The following is a 20,079-nucleotide window of genomic DNA, read 5'->3' as shown; positions in this document are numbered from 1 at the left end:
TAACCTAGCAGAGGCGGGCTTGGATAGTTAGACAAGAAAATACCTACCTTCTAAAAGTAGTATTTTCAAACACAGAATGTTAAAACCAACTTCACTAAAAGATGTATTTTATCATTCTGAGTTCAGGCATACTAAACTCGAATTTCTACCTAGTTCACTGAGTCAGTTAGGATTATAAGATGTAATAATCAAACTGCCCATTCTGGCCTATAGGGAATAGGTAGCCTTGCAATAGTGAAAAACGAAAATGGCTGTAATTCACTATTAGGACATGCCACAAACATCAGGGTTTGTCCTACCTTATACTTACCATGCACCTTGCCCTTGGGCCTACCATAGGGGTGTCCGACATGAAGAAAAGGGAAGGTTTAGGGACTGGCAAGTGGGTGCACTTGCCCAGTCAATATGGCAGTACCAGACGGCACACAGGCTCTGCAATGGCAGACCTGAGACACACTTTTACAGACTGCTTCTGTGGGTGGCACAAGCAGTGCTGCAAGCCCACCCGCAGCATTTGGTTTACAAACCCTGGGCACACTCAGTGCACTGTACTAGGGTCTGACAAGTAAACCAAACCAGCTAATCATGGAATCACTAATCCATACATCAATTTACAACACGGAGCACTTGCACTGTGGCACTGGACAGCAGTGGGACAGTGCCCAAAGCATCTAAGACCAGCAAAAACACATGAGTCAAAAGCAAAAAAAGAAGGGAGACCCATGCCAGGTGCCAAGTCTAACAGGATCCAAGAGCGAGATCTCCGGGATGAACGATGTACCGCTTTGTTCGCCATAAGTTGGCAAGGTATGCTCAGACGTGAGTCCCTTGCTCACTTTGCCACTGGATTCAAGCAAGCCTGACTGAAGACGGCTGAAATGCCAGAAACCGGTCCTAGGAAGCTTGTTTCCGGTCCAGGGAAGGCATGGCTTGGCAGTTTGGGCTGGACTGTTCCCATGAGGCACAGGGTCAGATTGATTAGCATATGGCCATGTTTGAACTGGGGTGGCAGAGTGGGCTAAAGAACGGTGATGGATTAAACCCAGATCTGTTGACTGGGTGTGAGTGTTTGATTGGTTCAGATGCTCCGTCCATCACCACCCCCTTCTGTACCGCTTTGATTGCCATAAGTTGGCAGGGTATGCTCAGACGTGAGTCCCTTGCTCACTTTGCCACTTGATTCAAGCAAGCCTGGCTGAAGACGGCTGAAATGCCAGAAACCGGTCCTCGGAAGCTTGCTTCCGGTCCAGGGAAGGCATGGCTTGGCAGTTCGGGCTGGACTGTTCCCACGAGGCACAGGGTCAGACTAATTTGCATATGGCCATGTTTGAACTGGGATGGCAGAGTGGGCTAAAGAACGGTGATGGATTAAACCCAGATCTGTTGACTGGGTGTGAGTGTTTGATTAGTTCAGATGCTCCGTCCATCCCCAACCCCTTTTGTACCGCTTTGTGCGCCATAAGTTGGCAGGGTATGCTCAGACCTGAGTCCCTTGCTCACTTTGCCACTGGATTCAAGCAAGCCTGGCTGATGACGGCTTAAAAGCCAGAAACCAGTCCTAGAAATCTTGTTTCCGGTCCAAGCATGGCTTGGCAGTTCGGGCTGGACTGTTCCCATGAGGCACTGGGTCAGACTGATTTGTATATGGCCATGATTGAACTAGGGTGGCACAGTGGGCTAAAGAACGGTGATTGATTAAACCCAGATCTGTTGACTGGGTGTGAGTGTTTGATTGGTTCAGATGCTCCGTCCATCACCACCCCCTTTTGTACCGCTTTGTTCGCATAAGTTGGCAGAGTATGCTCACTTTGCCACTGGATTCAAGCAAGCCTGACTGAAGACGGCTGAAATGCCAGAAACCGGTCCTAGGAAGCTTGTTTCCGGTCCAGGGAAGGCATGGCTTGGCAGTTTGGGCTGGACTGTTCCCATGAGGCACAGGGTCAGATTGATTAGCATATGGCCATGTTTGAACTGGGGTGGCAGAGTGGGCTAAAGAACGGTGATGGATTAAACCCAGATCTGTTGACTGGGTGTGAGTGTTTGATTGGTTCAGATGCTCCGTCCATCACCACCCCCTTCTGTACCGCTTTGATTGCCATAAGTTGGCAGGGTATGCTCAGACGTGAGTCCCTTGCTCACTTTGCCACTTGATTCAAGCAAGCCTGGCTGAAGACGGCTGAAATGCCAGAAACCGGTCCTCGGAAGCTTGCTTCCGGTCCAGGGAAGGCATGGCTTGGCAGTTCGGGCTGGACTGTTCCCACGAGGCACAGGGTCAGACTAATTTGCATATGGCCATGTTTGAACTGGGATGGCAGAGTGGGCTAAAGAACGGTGATGGATTAAACCCAGATCTGTTGACTGGGTGTGAGTGTTTGATTAGTTCAGATGCTCCGTCCATCCCCAACCCCTTTTGTACCGCTTTGTGCGCCATAAGTTGGCAGGGTATGCTCAGACCTGAGTCCCTTGCTCACTTTGCCACTGGATTCAAGCAAGCCTGGCTGATGACGGCTTAAAAGCCAGAAACCAGTCCTAGAAATCTTGTTTCCGGTCCAAGCATGGCTTGGCAGTTCGGGCTGGACTGTTCCCATGAGGCACTGGGTCAGACTGATTTGTATATGGCCATGATTGAACTAGGGTGGCACAGTGGGCTAAAGAACGGTGATTGATTAAACCCAGATCTGTTGACTGGGTGTGAGTGTTTGATTGGTTCAGATGCTCCGTCCATCACCACCCCCTTTTGTACCGCTTTGTTCGCATAAGTTGGCAGAGTATGCTCACTTTGCCACTGGATTCAAGCAAGCTTGGCTGAAGATGGCTGAAATGCCAGAAACCGGTCCTAGGAAGCTTGTTTCCGGTCTAGAGAAGGCATGGCTTGGCAGTTCGGGCTGGACTGTTCCCATGAGACACAGGGTCTGACTGATTTGCATATGGCCATGTTTGAACTGGGGTGGCAAAGTGGGCTAAAGAACGGTGATGGATTAAACCCAGATCTGTTGACTGGGTGTGAGTGTTTGATTGGTTCAGATGCTCCGTCCATCACCACCACCACCCCCTTTCGAGCCCTGGGCCACAAGCAGCTTTAGAGACTGCTCCCTCAAAGCTGACGTAGTCATGGACCTGCAATTGGAGCACAACTTCGAATTATGGTCGCACTCAAGACACACCAGGGGTGAATCCGTTACCGACATGGCACTGCGACAGGCGCCACACGGCTTGAACCCAGAAGCCTTCTTGGACATTCTTACACACCAAAAGATAATTGACAAAAAGTTGAAAAAGATAATTGACAAAAAGTTGAAAAAAGCCCGTCAAAAAGTGACAGGGGGTAGCTCTCTTCACGTATCTGTGCTAACTGGCGTGGAAAGAAAAGAGCTGAAGACTGCACACCACAGTGGCGATTATATAGGTGACACGGACGTCACAATGGCGGAGGCAACGCCGACAATATCATGCGGAACCGACCGGCACCACCTTTGGCAAGCAAGGATACTGCTTGATGAAAATTCTTCTGGATCTAGTCTGACGCCTGGGAAATTCAAAGGTAAGGAATCTGCAGCTAGATGTCTCGATCAGATAGAAAAGAAGTGGCTTCAGCGCGCTGGAGTGGCGTGTCACTTCCAGCATGGAACACACAGATGATGCCATGCAGAGATGAACACCAACACGCAGGGGGACTGTTCACAAAATATTTCCGGATCCAGTCTTACACCTGGGGATAATTCTGAGGTAAAGAATCTGCGACTAGTAGTCTCTATCCACAGGGAAAATCTTCCTTTCCCAGAGTTTTTCAGAGTGTGTGATCAACACTAAAACACTTGCCTACTATGGTAATCTGTGAGATGACATGTAACGTATGATAACAACCCACTGTTGGAGGACTAATGGCTTTAACAAATGCTGTTCACAATAAATAATTCAGAAAAGGGGGTGGTGATGAACAGAGTGTCTGAATTAAGCAGACCACTCTTACCCAGTCCAAAGATCAGGGCTTGATCCATCACCGTTATTTATCTCACTGCCCCATCCCAGCTCAGAACCTGGCTATATGCAAATTAGTCTGTCCCTGGCCCAGTGCATCATGGGAACAGGGCAGACCAAACTACCAAGCCAATTCTTCACCAGAAAGGAGACAAGCTACCGGGGACCGGTTTCTGGCATTTCAGCCTCTTCGGCCCGGCTTGCTTGAATCCTGATGGAGCAGTGAGAAAGGGACTCATGTCTGAGTATACCCTGCCACACCTATAGTGGCCAAAAACGATTCAGAAAAGGGGGTGGTGATGAACAGAGTGTCTGAATTAAGCAGACCACTCTTACCCAGTCCAAAGATCAGGGCTTGATCCATCACCGTTATTTATCTCACTGCCCCATCCCAGCTCAGAACCTGGCTATATGCAAATTAGTCTGTCCCTGGCCCAGTGCATCATGGGAACAGGGCAGACCAAACTACCAAGCCAATTCTTCACCAGAAAGGAGACAAGCTACCGGGGACCGGTTTCTGGCATTTCAGCCTCTTCGGCCCGGCTTGCTTGAATCCTGATGGAGCAGTGAGAAAGGGACTCATGTCTGAGTATACCCTGCCACACCTATAGTGGCCAAAAACGATTCAGAAAAGGGGGTGGTGATGAACAGAGTGTCTGAATTAAGCAGACCACTCTTACCCAGTCCAAAGATCAGGGCTTGATCCATCACCGTTATTTATCTCACTGCCCCATCCCAGCTCAGAACCTGGCTATATGCAAATTAGTCTGTCCCTGGCCCAGTGCATCATGGGAACAGGGCAGACCAAACTACCAAGCCAATTCTTCACCAGAAAGGAGACAAGCTACCGGGGACCGGTTTCTGGCATTTCAGCCTCTTCGGCCCGGCTTGCTTGAATCCTGATGGAGCAGTGAGAAAGGGACTCATGTCTGAGTATACCCTGCCACACCTATAGTGGCCAAAAACGATTCAGAAAAGGGGGTGGTGATGAACAGAGTGTCTGAATTAAGCAGACCACTCTTACCCAGTCCAAAGATCAGGGCTTGATCCATCACCGTTATTTATCTCACTGCCCCATCCCAGCTCAGAACCTGGCTATATGCAAATTAGTCTGTCCCTGGCCCAGTGCATCATGGGAACAGGGCAGACCAAACTACCAAGCCAATTCTTCACCAGAAAGGAGACAAGCTACCGGGGACCGGTTTCTGGCATTTCAGCCTCTTCGGCCCGGCTTGCTTGAATCCTGATGGAGCAGTGAGAAAGGGACTCATGTCTGAGTATACCCTGCCACACCTATAGTGGCCAAAAACGATTCAGAAAAGGGGGTGGTGATGAACAGAGTGTCTGAATTAAGCAGACCACTCTTACCCAGTCCAAAGATCAGGGCTTGATCCATCACCGTTATTTATCTCACTGCCCCATCCCAGCTCAGAACCTGGCTATATGCAAATTAGTCTGTCCCTGGCCCAGTGCATCATGGGAACAGGGCAGACCAAACTACCAAGCCAATTCTTCACCAGAAAGGAGACAAGCTACCGGGGACCGGTTTCTGGCATTTCAGCCTCTTCGGCCCGGCTTGCTTGAATCCTGATGGAGCAGTGAGAAAGGGACTCATGTCTGAGTATACCCTGCCACACCTATAGTGGCCAAAAACGATTCAGAAAAGGGGGTGGTGATGAACAGAGTGTCTGAATTAAGCAGACCACTCTTACCCAGTCCAAAGATCAGGGCTTGATCCATCACCGTTATTTATCTCACTGCCCCATCCCAGCTCAGAACCTGGCTATATGCAAATTAGTCTGTCCCTGGCCCAGTGCATCATGGGAACAGGGCAGACCAAACTACCAAGCCAATTCTTCACCAGAAAGGAGACAAGCTACCGGGGACCGGTTTCTGGCATTTCAGCCTCTTCGGCCCGGCTTGCTTGAATCCTGATGGAGCAGTGAGAAAGGGACTCATGTCTGAGTATACCCTGCCACACCTATAGTGGCCAAAAACGATTCAGAAAAGGGGGTGGTGATGAACAGAGTGTCTGAATTAAGCAGACCACTCTTACCCAGTCCAAAGATCAGGGCTTGATCCATCACCGTTATTTATCTCACTGCCCCATCCCAGCTCAGAACCTGGCTATATGCAAATTAGTCTGTCCCTGGCCCAGTGCATCATGGGAACAGGGCAGACCAAACTACCAAGCCAATTCTTCACCAGAAAGGAGACAAGCTACCGGGGACCGGTTTCTGGCATTTCAGCCTCTTCGGCCCGGCTTGCTTGAATCCTGATGGAGCAGTGAGAAAGGGACTCATGTCTGAGTATACCCTGCCACACCTATAGTGGCCAAAAACGATTCAGAAAAGGGGGTGGTGATGAACAGAGTGTCTGAATTAAGCAGACCACTCTTACCCAGTCCAAAGATCAGGGCTTGATCCATCACCGTTATTTATCTCACTGCCCCATCCCAGCTCAGAACCTGGCTATATGCAAATTAGTCTGTCCCTGGCCCAGTGCATCATGGGAACAGGGCAGACCAAACTACCAAGCCAATTCTTCACCAGAAAGGAGACAAGCTACCGGGGACCGGTTTCTGGCATTTCAGCCTCTTCGGCCCGGCTTGCTTGAATCCTGATGGAGCAGTGAGAAAGGGACTCATGTCTGAGTATACCCTGCCACACCTATAGTGGCCAAAAACGATTCAGAAAAGGGGGTGGTGATGAACAGAGTGTCTGAATTAAGCAGACCACTCTTACCCAGTCCAAAGATCAGGGCTTGATCCATCACCGTTATTTATCTCACTGCCCCATCCCAGCTCAGAACCTGGCTATATGCAAATTAGTCTGTCCCTGGCCCAGTGCATCATGGGAACAGGGCAGACCAAACTACCAAGCCAATTCTTCACCAGAAAGGAGACAAGCTACCGGGGACCGGTTTCTGGCATTTCAGCCTCTTCGGCCCGGCTTGCTTGAATCCTGATGGAGCAGTGAGAAAGGGACTCATGTCTGAGTATACCCTGCCACACCTATAGTGGCCAAAAACGATTCAGAGTGTGTGATCAACACTAAAACACTTGCCTACTATGGTAATCTGTGAGATGACATGTAACGTATGATAACAACCCACTGTTGGAGGACTAATGGCTTTAACAAATGCTGTTCACAATAAATAGGCCAGGACTACTGCCTTTGCCATAACGTTTCACAATAAACAGACCAGACCCACTGAATCTGGCATAACTTACCTGCACACAAATAAGCCTATAGCATTGGCGTCTCACCATAACCAACTCAGGCCTACAATACTGAGTGTAAGTTTTACCACAAGGAATCCATCAGATCAGATTTCTAGAATTACAAATGTATACAAAATTACAGGTGGCAAAACAAAATACGATCTCTTTCAAAAGGGCTTAACAAGGATTCTCACAGTCCAAATCTTCTACATCCACAGTTTGTCAGAGGGGTACCAAACACATAAATCATTGCTACTATGGTAATTTGTGAGATTCTGCATAACAAAAATGTAAAAAGGATTTAAAATAGAGTAATAACAATCCACCCATAAATGCCTATTGATTTTAACATGTGCTTTTCACAATAAATACATCAGGTCTACTGCCTCTCTCAGTAATACTCTGACATTTTCTTATACAGATGCGCTGTCACGGCAGACCTAAAAATGCGTGCTGGTTACTATAGCCCTGGGGATCCCATACTGCTCTCAAACACACAACTGCTCCATGAAGTCCAAAGTTAATGATGGAAAAGTGATCTGTGAGACTGCCAAAGAAAAACAAAGATAGTACATTTTCTTATCTAAGACACTTGAACAGTGCCATATGCGAGACCTTGAAAGTACAAGCTCTATCCCATTGAAAGCTTGATATTGGTGAGCCTTCTCTAGGCAGCTAAACTGCTGCTGGCTCATCCAGTTGGATAAACAAAATAATGATAGATGCGTGGAGAAAATCACTTTTTACGTGGATGTACACAATTTATGCCCAACGAAAATATGTACTCCTTTACATTAACATGCAGACATAGCCAAATCCCGTCTTTGTAGCAATCCTAAAAACTCTTTTGTAGGTTGATCACATAAGGTCTGGTGACAGCTGTGCTGACAAGTCAAATAGAGTTAATGGGTGGAGGGGAAACAGGAGGAAGCACAGATGACAGAGAACAAGGCAAGGTGATTACAGTTTATGCACCAGCAAGGCAGTGGACTGAATAAATATTAACAGAAAAATATCAGGCAAAAATGTATACAGCACGAGTCAGTTAAAGGCGAGAGAACAGGATAGAGGTATGGAGAAGCAGCAATTCATTTGTACTAGCGTTTGCAGGTGGTGGTCACCAGCGCTCTTTTTTGGGAACCTTGACTTATTTTTCACCAGAAAACTTTGACCCCAAAGTTGGAGAAAAGCAGCAAAGAGAGAAGGAGTAAGAGAAACATAGGAAAATAATGGCAAAAACAGAAAGAAAGAACTAAAAAGAACCCACAAGAATGAGATCAAGAGTGAGGAACTGTAGGGTGGTAGAGGAGGTGTAAGGTGAAATTATGACTAGGAAGTCTTGGTATTTGCCAGTGCTGGTGGCGGGTCCTAAGAAAAACTTTGGGTGCGTGCACCTATTTATTTATACAAATTAAGCACTGTGGAGAAGTACGGGCAACGCAAAATAAGGGTGGAAAATGTTTTCTAAATCTATATGTCGCTAAAATATATAAAAGAGGAAAGAGGAATGAGTCGTCAAACGGAAAAATGAAGTCTAGAATAGTTCATGAGCTGACAATGTATAAATAAACGTGCTCCCAGTAACATCTTGGCAATACTACAGTACGGTACTGTTTGTGCTTTGCAATGTATCCGAAATGCAACAAGGGAAGGGCAGCAACAATAGTGACTACAAGAGAGTAAACCAGGAAAATGGGAAGGAGGCTTAGGCTGGGTTTAAGATATTTTGCTCATACAATGTAACCAAAGAACTACACTACATGGAAGACAGGATAACTAATCACATACCATTACCCGTGCAAGAAACGCTCTGCATCAATTTGCTGCACAGTTAAATCATTAAGACAAATATGCAAATAAAGTTCACAAGCATCTAAGTAACTTTAGCAACGTTTTGAAATCTTGAACCATTGCATTATGGACTTGGCAACAAACATAATCAAAGGGTCTCGGAGCTAAACTGAACTATCCAGCTTGGACTAATTTTGTGAAACAGTTTGGAGTGCTATGTTTTGCCGGAGTACCGGGCTATAGTTAATTGTCATTTGGAGATGTACGAGTCTTATTATGTTCCTGCACGTGAATCTTGTAAGGGTTGGGCGAAAGGTGGACTGATTGTTTTTATATCGCTTGAAATTCCAGGAGATTTGGAGGTTTGTTACACAGGGTCCACCAATTTACAAGCACTCTTACTTTCTTTTGCACGGGGGCTGAAAACCCTGAAGGTACATTTTTATAACACTAAAAACTCCCTGCAGGATACTGATAATATTTGTTCTGGATTATTTTCTTAACCAGAAGGAGGTCACTAAGTGGGAGGGTTCGAACTTCATACTAGTGTGACTGGCAAATGTCATTTGTGTGAGGACCCCATTACACTGCAGTATAAGCCCTTTAGCTGCCTATCACCCGAGGGTCTGCATTTGGATAATTCCTCACAAGGCACCTTATTAAATTCCATTCTTGATAAGCACAATTTAGTCGTCTCACTGGACAAACTTGCTAACACCACAGGGGGCGAGCTGATTCCAACTTTTACTGGTAGAGGGTGTGTCTCATTAAAAGATTTTATTTTTGTTTCGTATTTTTTTCTCACACATTGTAGAAGTTAAAATCGAGTGCAGCCCACACAGTCATCACAATCCTAACTGTATCTCTCTTAGCTGGGGCAAGGCAGTTTTAAGCAGATCACTGGAGGACCTAGGGGACCTTTGGAACCCACTAGTCTAGAGAGAAGGCTACAGTGGTCACAGGTATCCCCAGTGTACCTTAGACATACTCTCTCCACCAATAGTATGAATGAGCTTGCAACCTGCTCAAATGACTCTTCTTGTTTGTGCCAGATCTTAGATCATTTTTCCCATATTGCTTGTGTAGTCTCTAAGTTTCTTAGTTGCCCTGTGGGCCCCAGAGCCTCTGTTGACCCGAAATCATTCGATAGAGGGGGCTCTCATGCCTCAAGAGAATTAAAACAGACCCTCAAGCGACCTCTAGGAATGTTTATCTGGTGGTACAATGTTGACATAATTATAAAATTGAAGCGAGAAGGCGGAAAAATTAGATTAGGCATGTAGCCGGGGATAAATTGCTTGACCCTGGTTGTTTAAAGAACAGTGCCAAGTTTTGGGGCACCACCAACCTGCCATTCTTTATACAGGCTGATGCACCCTCCCTAGCACATCACATTGAAGCAGAACGTTGGTCTCCCACTTTGAGGGTGTGTACAACAGGGGGGCAAAATTTGGTGAACTGTGAGGTAGTACAGTCTCTTGAAGGGGTATCCCCTCTCGTATTTACTTTGGCTTAAGTAAAGAAGGGAATTTTGGGCTTATCTAAAAACAAGGCGCCAGGACCCAAACGAATCCCTCCAGATCTATGCCTGAGCAATATAAGACATATTCCCCTTCCTAACCAATTTGTTTAATGACTCTGAAGGAGGGCCCCCTCCTCCTGGGCTTCCACAGTTATAGTCCAGGTGATAGAGATAGTCCACAGTGTTATAAACACATCTCCCTGCTCGATTCTGTCGTTAATGTCCTAGGAAGGGTCTTGTTGGATAGACAAATAGCTTGGTCCAGACAACATAATATATCATCTGACCTCCACTACGTTTTTAGACCGGGAAGATCAACTATAGACCAGTGTTTGAATCTCTATCTAATTTTAAATCAATACAGTTGGCCTTCATGGATCTAACCTCAGCCTTTGACTGGGTTAATCGTAACAAACTTTGGAGAATTATCTTGCACACTGGAGATGACAAAGGATTTAATGTACTTTTTGAGGGACCTCCATGTCCACACTGTGCCATCAGTCAGATACACTTTCGATTCACACTGTACAATTAGCTTTAGAACTACGTGGGGGGTTAGGCATGGATGTACCATGGCTCCATATCTATTTACTTAATATGTAAAAAACCTTGAACAAGTATTGGTGGAAGGGGTACATATTGTCCACATGAAAAATGCCAGCCCCTACATGTCCTGCTTTATTTGGATGATGCCGTCCTCCAGGCCAAAATGGCTTGTGAGTTGCAAGCCCTTATAATGCATTTGTGGGCTTCACAAAAGAGCTCGATCTTAGCACCAACATCAGAAAGTCTTGTGTGATAGTCATCAAAAAACATTAAGACACAAACCTTTAAGATTGGCACGCGGACCCTTATGCGGATTAAAACCTTCTCGTACCTGGGTGTCTTGTTCGATGCAAACTTAGGGTGGAGTCCATTGCTTAGTGGGACACTGTCCAATTTTGATAGACCAACGCTGCAGTCTGGAAAATTCCTTCCAGATTGGATAGAAAGCTGATTAGTGCCCTGATACAAGTTTGCCATGCCAAAACTGTCTCTAAAGCCACCTATGGGACCGTTATTTAGGGCTCTGCCAAGCATGATTCCTAGCAGGCGGAAGTAAAGAAATGTCTAAATGCCTCCTCTGTATCCTCCAGTGTACCCCCTTCTATGCAGTGCAGGAAGAGTTGGGGGCAAGTTACATCACCAATGTTATATCTCTCTACCACCTTGTGTGATGGGTCGACATATGGACTAAGGGAGCACAACTAAATAGAATGGTATTACAGGACTGTCTATGCCATGATTAGGCCTTGCAAATTCCATGGCTCAAGTATTTCAACTCTACGTTAACAAGCATAGCAAGGGGGGATCTATTTGCTTGCCCAGAAAAGATTATTAAAGAAGATCATGATTGGGTGAGAGACAGCTTTTTAAGACACAGATTACTTGAGAGAGAGTCTATGGACCTCGTAAAGGTGTCAGTCCATGGTTATGTGTAATTGAAAACCAACCGGTCCAAAGACCCCGATCTCATTGTTGTCACCTCTAATCACGCTCGATTTTTGTTGACCAGATATAGGCTAAATTTGTTGCCCGAGTTACTTGCATACCCTTGGGGCTGGCAGGCGAACTCTTTTCTAGTACCCTGCGGCTGCGAACTGGTGTCTCCGTAGGGTGCAATGCATTTTACTCTATTTTGTCAATTCTATGAGATTCCGAGGAAGGCTTATTTAATCTCATTTTAAGTCGCAGAATTTTAAACAAGCACAACCTGCTATTTTCTTTTTACAAATGCTCTCCTTGGACATTGTTTTTAATGTTGCTATTTTTCTAACATGGGCTGTGAGATTTAGGAATGCAATGAGGGATTGATTGATGTGTTGCACAGCTGTATGAATTATTGGTCACATATGTATTTTAATGATTTTTAGATATGTTTATGGTTTTTATCTTAATGAGTATGTAATATATTATTTTTTATCATAACCGAATAAAGCTTTACTGATGATGATAAAATATAATCAACACATGCATGTATGTGTCACATATGGACCCTTCTCCTCCTTATCCCTCCTGGGATAGTTTAGATATACGACTTGTAAATCAAGTTACACCTTAACTTAGAATCCCAAGTTTGATCCCATGGTTCATAAAAGGAGTGTCTTCAAATTCGATAACGCTAACATCCGTTATAATACATCATTGTATAACTATTTCAAATTATTCTCATAAACACATCTGAAAAGTAAAAGAATGAAGAGGTGGTGAAATTATTTCTGAAGTTGGTGAGGGAGTATCCCAGTATCAGGAGGCGAGAAAAATAGTAATTTCAAAATCATTTAACTAGAGACTTTATCAACTATATAAACGTTTCTCAATAAATTCATGATTTTACACTTGCCTTACTCTTGGCACCATCATTCGGTGTTGCACCATTAGTGTATGGCAAATTGATGCCATCAATGTGAAGACTTCTTCACTGGCACAGTCCCTCCAGACCATGTTAAGCAAGTTGTTAGTCTGCTGCTTTGTGTCCAGTTTCTTGAGGCACTCTTCTGTGATGTACTGAATGGATATTTTCCCATCACCCTGCAAATTCAATTGAATGCAAATTATTTGTAAGCAGCAGAGGGCTGGGGGAAAGCAAGCATTATGACTAATTGGAAGGGAGGAGCAGTTAAAAAAAGATTATATAGTGACAGATAAGGAGCAGCTACCACAGTTCTGCTCGGTGAAGTTTTCGTACAGAATACAGTATTGTTTCGTAGAGAGGAACCACTTTTCTGCATGTGATGGATCTACAACAATCGGAGTACAATACACTTCATTTACATTGTATAAGACGTCTAAAAAAAATGTTACTTGGGATAACCTCAGAGGACAAGGACTATTCTGTAACCCTAGTTCGCTTTCTTTCATTAGAATCTCCTTTACATAATAAGCTATATTAAGTCCCCGCTCATGATTTAGATCACTGAGAACCTACTTTTTAAAAGTATATCTGAAATATGTTTCTACAAAAATGTTAATTTCAATTACAATAAAATGAAGTCTATCTATATATTGAATTGGCCAAATTGAATTTACTTTCTTAATAAAGAGGACTATTCTAACTTTAAAATGACAGTACAGGAAATCAGTGACTAGAAAAACTCTTTTGCAAACCTTTTTTTAAGGAAAACACAAGGACAACAGGAACAATGCAGCTAGATAGTGTGCAGCATTTAAAGGGTGGCAATTTCCCACTGCTCTTTTCAAGTAGCATACATGACCAAGTATTTCATCATGCTCTATCAGTGGAACACCAATATCTGACTTTTCATTTTCCTTTTTCTAATTGGAAACTGTTCCAGTCTGGCTTCTCTTTTAAGAAAAAAATAATATTTGTTCAATCATGAGTGGTACTGAGGGTTGGTAGGATCAAATCCATGTCAGAATATCAAGATAACCATTGACTATGTAATAGTTTACATTCAGATGTTCTGCATGCAAACTTATTTTATGTAGATATTCTGAACAGCAGAATGGATCTGATCCTTCTGGACCTAGACTCCCATGAGCCATTATTTTTTCCTGCTTCACCCAGAGTACATTGTGCATAAGAAACAAGTGACTGATGTGACTGCCTGAAGTTTTTTGTCTCGAAACGCCAAGCGATCTTTTCACGTCCAAAGGAGTTAGGGCACTATGCTTGGGTATGGATAGAATAAACCAAAAATTGATGAAGCAAAAAGAGAAACTGTTGTACATTTTACTTATTGTTGCAAAACAATAAAGCATAAATGGATACAAATTGGCAAATGACAGGTAAAAGAATGGTGAAGTATAATATACATCATACATTATGACATATATGCGGGAAACCTAAGCAAATACTCTCTTTACCTCAGCCAATAAAGAGAGCCAGGAAAGAAATGCAATTACTGGCCGAAATGATTGAAAAACAACATTGAAACTGCAAGAGACTAAAATGACTAAGAAATGCTGCATTTCTTTTTTTTTTTTAAACAAATTGTAATGTATAAATATTTTTAAATAAAATTCAGACAAAAGGAATCAAGCTACACTCTAGGACTCAAACAGCTACCAAGCACATCCTGCAGTGGAAGAATACCGTTGGATAGGAGAAAGAATACAACCCGAACACTGTTACCAGAAGGGAATAACAGTAAGCTGAAAAGATAATAAATAAAGTATGCATGGCATGCCTCACAGATTGTGAAAACAATGCTCATAATTGTAAGTACTAGTTTGCATGGAACACCAAAACCACTTAATGTTAAAAAGAAGCATACATTTTAACCATCAACTTAGTTTTGTTAAACACTGTAAAAGACTAAACAGCAGATACAACCTGTATCTCACGTACACTTCTGGCAGCAGTAATTGCAAGTAGAAACACCACCTTCAAAGCAATAAATATGAGCTTTATTGAGGCGTCATCGTCAAAAAAGTTACATTCCAAAGAAGGTACAGGAGACCCATAATAAGGGAATTTCCCTTTTAAAATCTCCATAATATTCTATATTTATGACATATTAATGGAAACTAGGTTAGGTGACTGGCATTATGCTTTATCAGCTTACAAGGGACTTGACTATAACCATGATTTTTCACAGTATTTTAGAAGTAACATTTCAGAGCCAATCTTGGAGCCCTCACTCGTAGGACATACAGGTGGCAGATGGCTCTCAAGGTGCTAAGCATCCTTGCATGGAAAGACCACTCATATGCGGTACCCAACCATTAAGGGAAGCAATGAGCATCACTAACCCTTTTTGAGATAGGTGTTCTAATGGAAACCCCAGCCCAAAATAGTAAGCGGTCACAGAGATGTGGGCTCACAAATACTAATGTTTGCTATGAGCACAATCATTAAAAAGGTGGTAGTGACAAGGCGATAACATTATAGTGCATAAGCTTCAAGCGTGGTAATCCCAGGCTAAAGGAGTCAGAAAAACTTTGAGACCAATTGTATTCAGTTAGCTATGTAATAGCGACAGAGAATAACTCTTAAAGACAGAAAGAGCTATCAGAAGCATAGCATTGTGGCTCAGATGTGAATTTTATTTATTTTATTTTATTTCAAAGGTTTTATATAGCGCTGCTGGACCCGGGAGTATCAGAGCGCTTTATATGATAAATAAACAGGTTATAATACAATATACAATTGGAAATGAGCAGAAAAATTCAAACAAGATAAAAACATTGCGTTAAATGAGTGCAGGGGGAAAAGGAACTGAGGGATATAAGAGGGGACAGGGAGTAAAAATTAGAGAGAGAGCGGGGAGAGGTGAGGGCGAGTGAGTGGAAAAGGGGGAGAGGGGGTGGGTAATAATAGCAAATAGAGCATAGAGGTAACGAGTAGGGACAAAATCAGTAACATTAAGAACCCCAATATGTATTGAGGAAGAGAACTGAGTCTTTTTTTGAAGAGAGGGTAAGAGGGGTTACAGCGAAGATCCTTGGGGGAGTGAATTCCAGATTGTAGGAGCATTGCCCGAGAAAGCACGTGATTGGGTCTTATTACATTTTAGTTTAGGAGGGATAAGAACAAGGGAGTTAGTGCTCCTCAGGGACCTGGAACACCCTGCTTTCTGTAGTTTGCTCGAAAGGTAGGAAGGGGTGTTTTGGTGAAGAGCTTTGTGCGTGATGAAGGCGATTTTGTAGGTGGATCGACCTTCAATTGGGAGCCAGTTTAGGTTTTTGAGAACAGGGGAGATATGGTCAAATTTTTTACAGTCAGAAATAAGTCTGGCAGCTAGGTTGAGAACAGATTTAATCGGAGCTAGGTGGACTTCAGGGGTACCAGCAAGAGTGGCGTTACCATAGTCAATCCTAGACAGGACAAGAGATTGGACAACGATTTTGAAATCATCTGCTGGAATGAAGGGTTTAATTTTTTTGAGGTGATGAAGGGAGAAAAGAGCACTTTTGGCTGCGTTTTTGATGTGGGGAATGAGATTAAGGTCATGATCAATGCTGATACCTAGGGATTTGACAGAGTTAGAGGTGGAGAGGGAGCAATTAAGTGCATTGATATCATTGATCTAGAGTTAAATGGGAAGGGAATTATTTTTGGGAGTGAAAAAGATGATTTCAGTTTTTTTAGGATTAAGTTTGAGATGATTAAAATGGAACCATGATTGGACTTTAATCAGGGTGTCATTGATGTGGAGGATGTCATTGTGGGATTTAATCCTGTAGTATAGTTGAGTATCGTCGGCATAGAGGTGGTAACTGATTTTGACTTCATTGAGAATGAGGGTGAGTGGTTCCATAAAAAGATTGAATAGGGTTGGGGAAGAGGATAGACCCTTGAGGTACACCGAGTGAGACAGGTTGAGGTTTGGAGAGGCAGTGACTGAGCTTGATTTGTTGTGATCGATTTTGAAGGAACGAGGAGAACCATTTGAGTACAGTGCCTTCAAAGCCAAAACGATCTTTGAGGGTGTTAAGAAGGGTGGGATGGTGGACAGTATCGAAAGCGGTTGAGAGATCGAGGAGGATAAGTAGTGAGGATTCGCCTTTGTCTAAAGAGCGATGAATGTCATCTGTAATATTGAGCATAGCAGTTTTAGTGCTGCACCCCTTTCTAAAACCAGATTGGAAAACGTCAAGGAGATTGAAGAAGATGATATGGTCATTTAGTTGAGACAGGACACATTTTTCGAGGGCTTTAGAGAGGAGGGGAAGGTTCGAGATAGGGCGAAGATTGTTCAGGTCATTAGGGTCAGCGGTGGGGTTTTTAAGAATGGGGGAGATTTGACCTAGCTGAAGGGAGGGAGGAACACAGCCAGTGGAAAGAGAGGAGTTGATGATTTCGGTCCATAAAGGGGCAATGATGTATTTGAGTTCCTGAACTAAATGGGCAGGGAGAGGGTCTTTAGAGTGAGAGGATGGTTTGAGTTTAGAAATGATTTTGATGATGGAGGATTCGGATATTGGACTGAATTCACTCCATAGAGCCTTGTTTTTAGAGAGAGGATCTGTCTGAGAAGTATCAAGAAGGGGTAAAGCAGGGAGGGGTTGAGATGAGTCGAGATGCGGGAAAGAGGAGGGCAAAAGTGAACTAGGAATGTTCGGGAGGGTATGTTGGTTGGGGGGAGGTTGGTGACCGAGAGGGGGGGGGGAAGAGAAAGAAAGTTAGATGTTGTTGACTTTATTCGAAAAGAAGCTGGCGATTTCTTCGCATCTTTCAACAGAGGCTGTTAAAATAGGCGGGCCAGAGGAACTTTGTTTTTTCAACGATGTTAAAAAGTTCTCTAGGGCGGTTTTTGAATGTGAAGAGGATTCCAATGCTGTTCCTCCCTTTTTTTAAAAATTTTAAATACAATGTCATTTACAGCATGTTTAACATAATACTATTTAATATTCACTGTTCTATTGATAGATTATTCGCATCAATACATACACACCCACACAAATGCCTACACACATGCCTACACACACACACACTTTCACTGAAAAAACACTAAGGTTAGAGTGAAGTTATAGTTCAGTGAAAATGTCAGTTTGAACGTAACATTTTAAAATAAAAGAAACATTGGTATTTACCAGTTATAGGTAACTGAAGTAATTATAACTGCCAACCCGCCATGCAGTGTTGTCATCAATAATGTCATTTCAGATGTCGTGAGTGATGTCACAGAACATGTCATGAGTGATATAATGAACAATTTACTTACCTTCAGTAACGCATTATCTGGTAGAGACTCTATCTAGCTGCAGATTCCTTACCTTTGAATTTCCCAGGCGTCAGGCAGGATCCAGAAACTTTTGCTGAGCAATACCCCTTGCGCACACTGTCCGGTGGCTCCATTCGGCTCCGTGTGACCCAGACGGCGTTGTTAGCGATGGTTATGATGTCCTGGTACCTTTATAGGCGCCACCGAGGCACGTGGACGTCAACTGTTTTAGTTTTTTCCACACCAGAAGCGCAGACCCACAAAGTAACTGACGTAGTCATGTGCAAAACTAGGGTCCTGAAAGGGGGTGTAACCTTAGCCCTACAACATTAGTCCACAAGGTGGGGAGGCATGGGTGGGACTGTAAGGAATCTACTGCTAGACAGAGAGATAAGTAACATTTTCATCTGATAGAGACTTCTAGCAGCAGATTCCTTACCTCTGAATTAGATACCCATGCCATACCATCCCACCGGTGGGTTGGGGACCAATACCTTAAACTAGGAAGTCCTGCAGGAATGAACGGGCAAAATGCCCGTTGCTGCGGACCTAACTGTCCAGGCAGCAGTGTTTCACAAACGTGTGCAAACATGCCCACGTTGTTGCCCGACAGATGCCCAGGACTGGCTCACCCAAAGTCAAGGCCGTAGTTGCAGCCTTTGCCCTGGTGGAATGGGCCCGTAATACCTCAGGGGACTGCTTCTTTGTCAGGGCACATAGCAGATCTTGATGCAGAGAACAACCCAGCGAGAAATGGCCCTTTTCTGCACTGCTCTTCCCTTCTTAGCTCCCATATACCCCACAAAGAGTTGGTCGTCCACCCGGAACTCTTTTGCACGGTCAAGGTAGAACGACAATGCTCTTTTTGGGTCCAGTCGGTGGAGACGTTCCTCCTCTTTAGAGGGATGCAGTGGAGCAAAGAAGGCGGGCAACGTGATGGATTGACCCAGATGGAATGGGGTAAAACCTTTGGTAAAAAAGGAAGCCCTGCTGCGACGCACCACTTTGTCCGCAAAAGACATCAGATAGGGAGGCGTGCAAGATAACGCCTGCAACTCACTCACCCTCCGGGCAGATGTAATCGCCACTCAAAAGGCTGCTTTGATGATCAACAGCTGGTGGGGACAGCTATGTAAAGGCTCAAAGGGCGTGCACATTAGGTAGGTGAGGACCAAATTAAGGTCCCACTGTGGCATAACAAAGGGTGTGGGTGGAAACAAGTGAGCCAGCCGTTTAAAAAACCTATGTACAATCGGAGGCTTAAAGAGAGAGGGCTGGTCTGGCAGCTGCAAAAAAGCAGTGGAAAGAGAAGTGGAACAGTAGAAAGAGGGTCAATAGCCCTTTCTGTACAGCAGAATACAAACGTCTGCAAACGGCAGGCGTATATCGTCTTAGTGGAGGGCGGCCTGGCCGCCAAAATAACATTACATACTTCGGGAAGAAGGCCAAAAGACATTAACTGCCGCCGCTGAATCTCCACTTATGGAGGAGCAGAGTTGACAGGTTTGGGTGGAGAACCCTTCCCTGCTGCTGCGTCAGAAGATCTTCCTGAAGGGACAGCCTGATCAGAGGATCAATCCTCATCTTCGGAAGCTCTGGATACCAGACTATCCTCACCCAGTCAGGAGTCACAAGAATGACTTGGGCACAGTCTCTCCTGATCTTCTTCAGAACCCTGCGCAGGAGAGGTATGTGCAGAAAGGCGTACAGCAGGTCTGAGCTCCACTCGTGATGAAAAGCGTCGCCGAGCGATAGCTGTCTTGGAAACTCCAGCCTGCAGTACTGCTGACACTGCGTGCTCTCTTCGGAGGAGAACAACTCTAACCAAGGTTCTCCCCACTGCTGAAGGGGACCTAGCTCTACCTCCACCTGGAGAAGCCATTCATGATCTGCTA

At 44.4% G+C, this 20,079-nt stretch overlaps 1 protein-coding gene across 5 annotated transcripts in view; it reads right to left on the bottom strand.

Annotated features, from left to right (window-relative positions):
- Positions 1 to 20,079, bottom strand: part of UBE3C (ubiquitin protein ligase E3C) — a 1,115,457-nt gene that overhangs the window by 724,746 nt on the left and 370,632 nt on the right. For all 5 annotated transcript variants that reach the window (XM_078663264.1, XM_078663263.1, XM_078663265.1 and 2 more), the window contains exon 11: positions 12,898 to 13,085. In XM_078663264.1, the coding sequence (XP_078519390.1) occupies positions 12,898 to 13,085 (188 nt within the window). The remainder of the gene's footprint in view (positions 1 to 12,897; positions 13,086 to 20,079) is intronic.

This window comes from Lissotriton helveticus, chromosome 10 (assembly GCF_964261635.1).
Source record: "Lissotriton helveticus chromosome 10, aLisHel1.1, whole genome shotgun sequence".
NCBI classification, from domain to species: Eukaryota; Metazoa; Chordata; class Amphibia; order Caudata; family Salamandridae; genus Lissotriton; species Lissotriton helveticus.
Note: the sequence above shows the minus strand (reverse complement) of the source record. Positions and strands in the feature narration are given on the sequence as shown.